Source organism: Tupaia chinensis, unplaced genomic scaffold, assembly GCF_000334495.1.
Source record: "Tupaia chinensis unplaced genomic scaffold, TupChi_1.0 Scaffold139757_1, whole genome shotgun sequence".
NCBI classification, from domain to species: domain Eukaryota; kingdom Metazoa; phylum Chordata; class Mammalia; order Scandentia; family Tupaiidae; genus Tupaia; species Tupaia belangeri.
In genome coordinates, this window is record NW_006199637.1 from 4,187,160 (window position 1) to 4,197,135 (window position 9,976).

A 9,976-nucleotide genomic window follows, 5' to 3' on the forward strand; every position below is an offset into this window, starting at 1 on the left:
CCCCCCACAGGCGCGCTCCCCTCCCACGCAGCAGCCGGTGGAATATGCCAGACGCCCCATCCACGGCCTGCGGGGCGGACCGGCGAGTGCTGGCCCTTCCTGCTCCCCTCCCCCCGCGCTGGGGCCTGGCTGGCAGGGGTCCCTGCCACCCAGAGCAGAGCCCGGGAGTGCAGAACTGTGCTGGGCGCCGAGCAGAGCAGGGCCCCGGGGCTCCTCCGGTGAGAGGGGGGAACATCCTCCCCGGGCTGAGGGCTGAGATTCAGAGGCCCTAAATGCGATGGCTGGTTTCCGCTTCTGAGCCAGGAGATGAAGTGGGGGCTGTTTTTTCCGTTTGGGGCTTTGTCTCCCCCGCCCACCCCCATGTCCCGTGAACCAGCGTTAGTGACCTGACAGTCTGGCTGTGGGCCCGCCGCAGAGCTCCCGGGTCAGAGAAGGGCCTTCAGGGTTCCCTCACCCGACCTGCAGCAGGGCTTAGAGAACGCTGACCACCCATCCCACAGCGGGGACATAGCCCTGGGGTGTGCTGGGCCTGGTGAGGACACGGGGGCTGGGGATGGCTAGAGCAGTGCACCTGCCCTCTTGCCTGGGGCCTGGAGAAGAATGGGGTGAAGGGTCTCCTAAAGGCCGTGCTGAGGAGGCTTCTGTCCCCAGGTGAGTCTCCTAGAAACCCAAATGAGGGCCCAGGCGAGGGATTGCAGAGATGCCAGAGGGAGAGGAGGCACGAGGGACAGCAGCGGTGCAGGAGCACCTACTAAATGCTCAGCTGTGCTGTGGGCACTTGACGGTCACCGTCACCTGAGGACTTTAGCGCACGCATCCACCTTGATTCAGTGACGGAGCAGGCTGGAAGTGTTGGTTAGGGAGTTCACGCTGGGACCCTCGGAGTTCAGGCCCAAGGCAGCATTCAGGGACCTGAGAGTGGGGGGGAGGAATAGTGGGAGGAGCAGATAGAAATAAAGACCGAAATGCTGAGCGCTGCAGGAAGACCTTGGGAATCCTGTGCCGCATCCTTATTTCCCAGGTGAGAAGTTGCTTTACCAGAGTCTTGTTCCAAGCAGTGTGCCTCCCACCCCCGAGCACACACCCTAGGCCTGGAGGGCCCCTTTGGTACCCCACATGGAGAAGCAGACACTCCTCCCAGGACAGGGAGGCTGTTCACTGGCTCCCTTTGGGAAAGGAGCAACTGGGTCTGGGTCTTTGTTGTTGTTCTTAATCTATTAATTTGTCATGATTTTCAGGCCGCTGGATCAGGGACTTGAACCACGGTTGGTCATGTGGGAGGCCAGGACCTCCATCACCATGTCACTCAAGGGCAGGGGTATTATTTATTTATTTATTTATTTTTAGAGATTTTTACTATAGGGCATGTGCGCTTGCTGAGAAACAGAGACAGAAAGTGAGAAATCACCCCCGGGGGGATGGCCACACTGCACTCCCTTCTCCTCCGGTCTCCTCTCAGGATTTTGGGCACACACGCACATGTGCCTAGCATGAAGTTGTTTTTTGGTTTTTTTTTTAAAGAATATTTTACTTTATTTTTGTTGTTGTTGTTGTTATTTGTTTTAAATTTGACCAGAAAGAGAGAGGGAAAGTGAGAAAGCAAGCCACCAGGTCCGGGACTTCAAATGTGGTTGGCCATGGGGGAGTTTAGTGCCCTTAACTACCATGCCACTGGCTGGCCCCATCAAGGGGCTTCATTTTCTTTTTCCTTTTATTTATTCTTCTTCTTCTTCAATATGACCAGAAAGAGACAGAGGGAGAGTGAAAAAGCAAGCTCCCAGGTCTAGGACCCAAACCACAGTTGGCCATGTGGGAGTCTAGCACTAACCATCATGCCACCTACTGACCCCATCGAGGGACTTCTTGATGGGTAGCATGAACCCAGGGGTGACCATGGCAAGAGTGGTCAGGAGTCCAGCATCTTAACCACTGCACCCCTTGCCGGTCCTTGGGCATGAGTTTAAAGCCACTGGGTCCAGGACTCAAACTGTGGTCGACTATGTGGGAGTCCAGCGATGTAACCATTACACCATCTGCTGGTCCCAGGCAGGGGGATTTTTAATCCCTGTCTGTGTACCTGAGTCAGGAGTGCCAGACACCACAGTCCCACCTTCCCTCCTGCTTCTGCATGGTTGGGTCTCAGGCCTCAGTTCTCCGAGTCCTCAGGGCCAGGTCAGTGCGTGGCATGCCCTCTTGTCTGACACACCGACAACTAAATGGTTGGAAAAGCCCTGTCTCCCATGGCAGGGACCCGAGGCACAGGCGGGGCCTCTGAGCCATCCCTGGAACTCTGCTGACCGCAGTCCCTCTGTTCTTCCCTCTCCACAGGCAAAGAACAGAAGGAGACCAACATCGAATCCGTGAAAATGGAGGCAAGTGTCCCCCCTCCATCCAGGGCGTCTGTGGATCCTGCCTTTAGAAGGGAGGTGCTGTGGGCAGTATGGGAGGGGCCTAGGGGACCCCGTTCTCACTCATCCCTCTGTGAGGAGGGGAGGGCCTGGGTGTGGAGGGTGGGAGTCCCTAGCTAGGCAGCCAGCCCAGCCCTCCAGAGACCCAGCCCCTCCTCTCCTAGCCCATGTCCACGCGCCCCCGCTCCCATGCAGCTCTCACGGCAACGCCCGTCCCTCCCTGGTGGCCAGGTCTGCCCTGGGGTCAGAGTGTCTGTGTCTGGTGCAGGTGAGTACCTGCCTTCTCGGTTTCCTGGTTTCCCCTCCCGCAGGAAAGAAACCTGCAGGGGGCTGTCAGTGCCTGCCTTCATGCCTGCCTGTCTGTCTCTCTGTCCTAGGGCTCCCGGGGCCGGCTGCGGGGTGGCCTGGGCTGGGAGTCCAGCCTCCGCCAGCGGCCCATGCCGCGGCTCACCTTCCAGGCGGGGGACCCCTACTACATCAGCAAGCGCAAGCGGGACGAGTGGCTGGCACGCTGGAAAAGGGAGGTAAGGTGCCCTCTGGCCTGGGCTCCGGCCTATCCTGTGCAACTGGAAAACCAGACATTATCTTTAGCCACCCTCTGGGGCTGTGGCCGGGCCCTGGCTGAGCCTCAGTTTCCCCTTCAGATTAGCTCCTTGGATTCACAGAGAACCACTTGATCCCTGGGCAGCCACTGGTTCTTTGTCCTTTCAACAAATGCTTAGCGAACGCATACCTTGCATTGGGCAGGTACCTGGCTGTGCACATAGTCAGTGGCTTCTGTCTTCGTGGAGTTGACATTCTGATGGGGGAGAAGGGCAGATAAAGAAAAAAACAACTGAAACAGAAAATAACGGACCTGCTTTAGGTGGGGTAGTCAAAAGAGGCTTCTTGGAGGAGGTGTCATTTAAGTTAAGATCTGAAGGATTGGAAGAGAGCGGGGTGGGGGAGAACATTCTAGGCAGAGGAACAAGCAGACTGTCTGCCCAGAGAGCCTTGAGCGAGGGACAAGGTAGGTTAGGCCAGGCTGGAGAGGCAGGTGAGGGGCCAGTCCGACAGGGCCTTGCAGGGTCTGAGCAACAGCTGAGTTAATTCCGAGTCCCCTGGGAAGCCACTGAAGTCCCTATGTGGAGGAATGACCTGAGGATTCAAGCGACAGCAATGGAGGCAGAGTGGACAGCTTCAGGACCGACAGCCACTCCTCACATCCCTGGGGACTGGTTCCAGGACCCCGGCAAGTACCAGAATCCTCAGATGTGCGAGTCCCTTAGGTACAGGCGGTGTAGTGTTTCACTTGGCCTACTCACACCCTCCCTGGACTCTGGGTCATCGTAGGGTGTCGACCCCTGATACCATGTAAATCTTGCATAAGGTAGTTGTTACGCTGTAGTTTTTTTAATTTTGTTTTATTTTTTATTGGGTAGTTTTTCTCAAATATTTTTGACCCACGGCTTCTCGAATTTGCTGTGGAGCCCGTGGAGACAGAAGGCCCAGTGTATTTGGAGATGGGATCGGTAGGGCTTGATGCCGGCTAGGAAGGAGGAGGGGGAGTGGCACACGCAAGGAGAACTCTAGGTCTGGCTGAACACCCAGGGGTAGGTGTGCCACCGACTAGAGGCAGATGAGGAGGAAGGATTTGGGGCGGGTAGGATCAAGACTCCCACCATGTGAGAGGCCGAGGTGCCTGGCGCCTGGGGTTTGGAGAGAGCCAGGCTGCAGAGAGAAATGCTGGTGAGGGTCAAGAGGTTCCTGGGAACTGAGGGGCTCCCCTAGCCTAGGGGGAGAGACAAAGTCCCAGAGCCGCGTCCACAGAACCTGGCGTATGCAGGCTGCACAGAGAGGAGGTGTGGCAGACAGCGGCGGGGACAGGGCTGGCAGGGACAGAGCTGGCGTCTCAGCGAGGCGGCGGCTTCCTGAGGGCGGTCCAGCCCCGTGGGAAGCTGACCTCACTGAGACACACCCATGGCACTGGGCAGCCCCAGCCTGGCAGGAGCTGGCGACTTCAGAGAAGCACCCTGGGACTGTAAGGGGAGTGGAGGGCAGGTCTTGGAGGACCTTTGCCATGAAAGGAAGTGGGGAGGCAGAGGAAGACACACCCGCCGGGCACATTTTGGGGGCTGCTGCTTGATTAGCAGAGAAGATGGGGTTCAGAGAAAGAGGTGTTGGCCTACCTGGCCCAGGAAGGGAGAGGGCTGGACGCCGTGTGGGCATGGCCCTGGCGGGGCAGTTCAGCTTCGCTGTCGTTTCACGGGGCCCTGGGCTGCTGAGGAGGCATACTCACACTGCATGCGAGAGCTGGCCTGGAGAAAGTTCCCAGCGAGGGGAGGGCTCAGCTACTTGATTGTTTCCGGCTCCTTCAGGGTCCAGGAAAGCAGAGATTACTTTCCTGGAAGAGCCTGGGGAACGGACAGCCTGTGTGAGGTCTGGGAGAAGAGAAGCCCTAACCCTCAGCCCGAAGGGTTGTCTTTGGGCTAGAAATTCAGGAATGGTGGTGGGGTGTGTGTGTAGTGTGGATTTTCCCAATCTGCTCCAATCCTGGGTTCCCAGAGGAGAGAGGGGCTGTGCCTTTTTTTTTTTTTTTTAAGAATTATTTATTTATTTAATTCCATCTGTTATTTATTTATTTATTTTTCATTTGACCGGGGTGGGGGGGCGGGTGAGGGAGCGAGGAGGGAAAAAACATGCCACCAGGTCCAGGACTTGAACCATGGTTAGCTAATGTGAGAATCTAGGGCCCTTAACCACCACGCCACCTGCAGGCCTGAGGCTATGCTTTTTAACACCTTGGTATTTGCAACCCCAGGGCAGGAAACTTAGCTATTATGATTCTTGGACATCCAGGAATTTTTAGGATTTCTGTGATTCTCAAACTGTGCTCCCTTGAGGAAGCAATGTGGCAGCCTTGGGGGTCTGCCCTCAGTTACACTAAAAAAAGGGGTCTTTGGTCAGGCCAGCAGGTGGTGTGGAGGTTAACACAGCTGGATCCCACGTGGCTGGCTTCACAGTTCTAGTCCTGGGTGTCAGTTCCTACACGCCCATGTGTGCCCAAATTCCGAGAAGAGAATGGAGAAGGGATCGCAGCCTGGCCAGCCTCCCCGGGCAGTGATTTCTCACCGTCTCTCTCTGGTGAGCACACGTACCCTGTATCAAAAACTGAAGGAAAAAAATAGGGGCTCATTTCTCAACTCACAGGGAGAGTTAAGATAATGGAGACATTGAAACAGTTTTCTTTCTTTCTATTGCAAGAATGCACGTGCACTCACCAGAGACAAATCGGAGCAGGGACTCAAACTATGGTCACCCGTGTTGGACCTGGCTCCCTATATGTAGGGCTTAACCACTGCACTATGGGGCCTGCCCTGAAAAAGGTGATCTAATTTAAAATAATTTGGGTACATATGACTCACAATGTAGAAACCTTCGAACAAAATACATTTTCTATGAGTAATATTATTGCTTATTCATAAGCTGTAATTGCAGATGTCCATAAATCACTCCGTGACTTCCAGGACAGGTTTTAGAGCTGCTGGTCCCCTCATTTTCAGGCTAGGGGACAGGGGCAATGAAGAGTTGTGTGACTGGCCGCCAGCTCCCAGGGTAACAGAGTGAGCTGGACAGAATTATTCCTGGGATTTAGGCTTCCTACTCGTATGTGGGGCCTCGTCCCACATACCACACTCTCTCCTGGGCTATGCCCAGGGCTTGGGAAAGGGCTAACTGCAGGGGATGAGGATGTCGGAGAAACACAAGTAGCTTTCAGGCGTCCCACGTCTCCCCAAGCATGAGGGGTAATCACTGTTGTGGTCAGGCTGTTTTCTAAGTGATATGACAAGGATACAGAAATCCATCCTCTTTCTTCAGTCTCTTCTTCATTCTCTGGCATCTGGTTAAAGCCAAGAGCTGCTGCCTCCTCCAGGAAGTCTACAAGTTTTCTTCAGTCTACACTTACCTATTCCCTTCTCTGAACCCCTTTAGTCTTTTTATTTATTTTATCTAACTTTATTTACTTGCTTATTTTGACCAGAGAGGGACAGAGTGAAAGAGAGAGAGAGAGAGAAAGTGAGAAAGCAAACTTCCTGGTCCAGGACTTGAACCATGGTCAGCCATGTGGGAGTCTAGCACCCTTAACCACCATGCCACCTGCTGCCCCCCCTTTAGTTTTTACTGTAAATATTGTTGGTTTTAGCACTCTATTATATTTCCTTTTTTAAATTATTTAATTGTATTTATTCATTCATTTTATTTTAATTTGACCAGAGAGAGACACACACAGAGAGAGAGAGAGGGAAAGTGAGAAAGCAAGCCACCAGGTCCAGGACTTGAACCGTGGTTGGCCATGTGGGAGTGTCCAGGACCTTAACCACCACGCCACCTGCCGGTCCCCAGCATTCTATTCTATTTCTTAATACAGGCTATTTCTTGTACGTTATCTCATCCTCCCCTGTCATGCCTAACCCGGTGCTGGGCCAGGAGAATGGACTCACTGGGAGGTTGGTGACTGGGACCCCTTCTGTGGGGGGATCGGGTCCTTGGATCTCCACCATGGCAAAGGCCCACACCTCCAGTTTCCAAGTGGTTTCCCAGGGGTGCCGACAGGGTTGTTGGAGAACAGCGTGGAGGCAGGGACTATGGGGCGGCTCCATGAACAGCTGGTGCTGAGTCTCCTCCCCCTGCGCTCCTGCCATCCTCACTGGCCTCGGCCGTGCCTGAGCACAGAGCCTGCCTTCATGCCACAGAGGGCCTGGGTTTGGGCAGTGGGGAGGGCACAGGGGGGCGGTTCCTCCTCCCGAAGGAGGGCCAATCCGGGTCTCCTTTCTCTCGTAATTATTAGGGCCAAATGGACCAAATGGTTCAGGGAGGTCTTTTCACATGCCGCTTCAGTAGTCCTGGCCACGGCTCTGCAGGGTGGATGAGGCGCAGAAACCCAGGTGACGTGGCTGGACCTGCCAGCTAGCCAGGGAGACTGCGGACGCCAGTTTGTATCTGTGCCGTGGCTGCAGGACCCCACCACAGCCTGGCCAATCTCTTCACCCAGTCAGATTCCAAACTGCTTCAAGGCAGGGATCCCATGTCCTGCTGGTCCAGGACCTGGTCTAGACCTGAAGGTAGGGACCCTCGCCTCATGCATCCTACACTTAGTAGATGCTAATAAACACTAAGTAGTGAGAATGTAACGTTACATTGCTGGATTCCCACATGGCCGATCGCGGTTCCAGTCTTGGACCTGGTGGCTTAAAACTCACACCAGGCGCATGTGCGCATGTGCGCATAATGCCAAGAGGAGAATGGAGGAGAAGGGACTTTGGCATGGCCATCACCCCCTGGGGGGGTAATTTCAAGCTTTCTATCTCTGTTTCTCCAGCTAGTGCAGGCGCCCTACAGTAAAATCTCTCACAAAAAAAAAAAGGAATTAAACATTTTCAAGAAAGAGGTGAAAGAATACATAAAATTCAATCTAAAAAAAAGGAAAAGAAAAAATACTAAGTAGCGATGATAGTGAATAGCCTGCGGCCCAAATATCATAGTCTCTCCCCACCTCCCTCACACTCTCCCTTGGACACAACTGTCCCTTGGAGCCGGGCCCCTCAGCAAGTAGCAGAACCTTCACTTCCTGAAGGGTGGGCGCTGTGGACTGCAGCCAGCCAAACGGTGATCTAGGTCAGGCCCTCTTAGCCGCTGTGGGACCTTTGGCATCACTTAACCTTGACCCATGCTGACCCTCCTCTGTGGTAGACTTGGCTGTAGTCTGCTCAGCCAGGTGTGTCTGACTTCCATGGGCCTGGTGCCCTCCGGTTTGCTTTCTGCCCTGCTCGGCCTCAGCTTGTTCATTGCAGGTGCCCAGGCACTGCACCCCTGGGGCTGGCCTGTAGGAGGTACAGGGTACGCGTGTGCTGAGTGAATAAGTAGTTCTGCGCTCAGAGTTGGGTGGATTAATGAGATAACACACAGGTTTGGGACCAGCAGGTGGCATAGTGGTTAAGGTGTTGGACACTCCCACATGGTAGACCACGGTTCGAGCTCAGATCTGGCAGCTTGTTTTCTCGCTTTCCCTTTGTCCCTCTCTCTGTGTGTCTCTCACTGGTCAAATTAAAATAAACGAGTGAATAAATAAAATTAAATAATTATTAAAAAAAAAAAACAGACTCCTGGCACAGGACCAGCCAGTAGAGTGGTGGTTAAGATAGCTGGATCCCATGTAGCCGACTGTTTGGTTCAAGTCCTGGATCTGGCAGCTTGAAAAACACTCCAGGTGCATGTAAGTGCATGCCCAAAATTCCTGAGAAGAGAATAAAAAAGAAGGGATTGCAGCATGACCATCTGCCACCCCCCACCCCACCCAGGAGGTGCTTTCTCATTTTTTTTCTCTCTCTCTGTCTCTCCCTGGCAAACACGTGTGCTCTAGGGCATACTACAAAGAAAGGAAGGAAGAGTCAAAAAGTAAAGTCCTAGCACAAAGCTAGCATATCATAAGAACTTGGTAATTAAAAAATAAATAAATAAACAAGACACAAGTATCACACAAATATATTTGCAAGCACACTCCCCCACTCATGACGGTAATTCCTTCACCAAAGGTATTTGATGTGGTCAGTTTGTATCTCAGTCATGCTTGTCCCTACCCATCTGTCTGTATAGGTATATACCTTTTTCTTTACAGATTTTTTCCTTTTACGTAAATGGAACCACACTGTAGTGGCATTGTACAGCTTGATTTTTCACCGGCAGTAGGTCTGGGCAGTCTCACCGTGTAACTGCTGTTAGACCCAGCGCACAGGTCACCCTGATTTAATTTCGCCATCCTCTCCCGGGCGGGCATCTGTGTTGTTCACAGTACCTGCTGTGGAAGCACGGCAGCAGGGTCCTCGCTGTGCCTGTGTCTCCCCGAGACAGACACCAGGGAGGAGAGGTGTGGACGGAAGGGAGTACGCGTTCTGCATTTTATGACATCTGCCAAATTGACCTCTAAGAGGGGCAGAGCCAGCTTACGTCCCTGTGAGCAGGGGATGAGAAGACTCCCACCTTTGCCAACGTCAATATTTGCTAATCGAATGGGTGGGAAAATGGTGTCTTGTTATGATTCTAATTGCGTTTCCCAGGTGATGGTGAGGTTGGACATCTTCCCGTGTGTTTATTGGCCATTTGCGCTGCTGCTTCCCAAGCCCGGCAAATGTAGCCTCCTCTTGCTTTACAGCCCACAGTCTCGCCAGAGCGCACTTCCTGTCAGCCCTGTCAGCCTGTCAGAGTCCAGAGGGTCACCCCTGCTGTGCTGTTCCATTTAATAAGCCGCCACTCAGCACCTACTAAGGAGGGGGCCTTTAGGGAAGGCGAGGTGAAGCAGGTGTGATCTCCCGGGCTGCGGTCTGCAGGTCTCCATGCAAACGAGGCCGAGAAAGAGTCCGAACCCAAATCATGGGCAGGCGTGTGGGCAGCAGTTTCAGGGTATTTGGACCGACGGGCATTCCTCACGTACTTGCCATACCTGAACTTCTGCAGAGAGGCCTCAAAAACAATATCACCCTGCCAGGAGGCAATGGCATTTGGAGCAGGCATAGCAAGTCCACTTAACCGAA

At 53.6% G+C, this 9,976-nt stretch overlaps 1 protein-coding gene across 3 annotated transcripts in view; it reads left to right on the forward strand.

The window, feature by feature from the left end:
- DNMT3A (DNA methyltransferase 3 alpha) overlaps window positions 1-9,976 on the forward strand; it is a 118,992-nt gene that overhangs the window by 71,192 nt on the left and 37,824 nt on the right. For all 3 annotated transcript variants that reach the window (XM_027765815.1, XM_027765816.1, XM_027765814.1), the window contains 2 exons: window positions 2,329-2,372; window positions 2,786-2,932. In XM_027765815.1, the coding sequence (XP_027621616.1) occupies window positions 2,329-2,372; window positions 2,786-2,932 (191 nt within the window). The remainder of the gene's footprint in view (window positions 1-2,328; window positions 2,373-2,785; window positions 2,933-9,976) is intronic.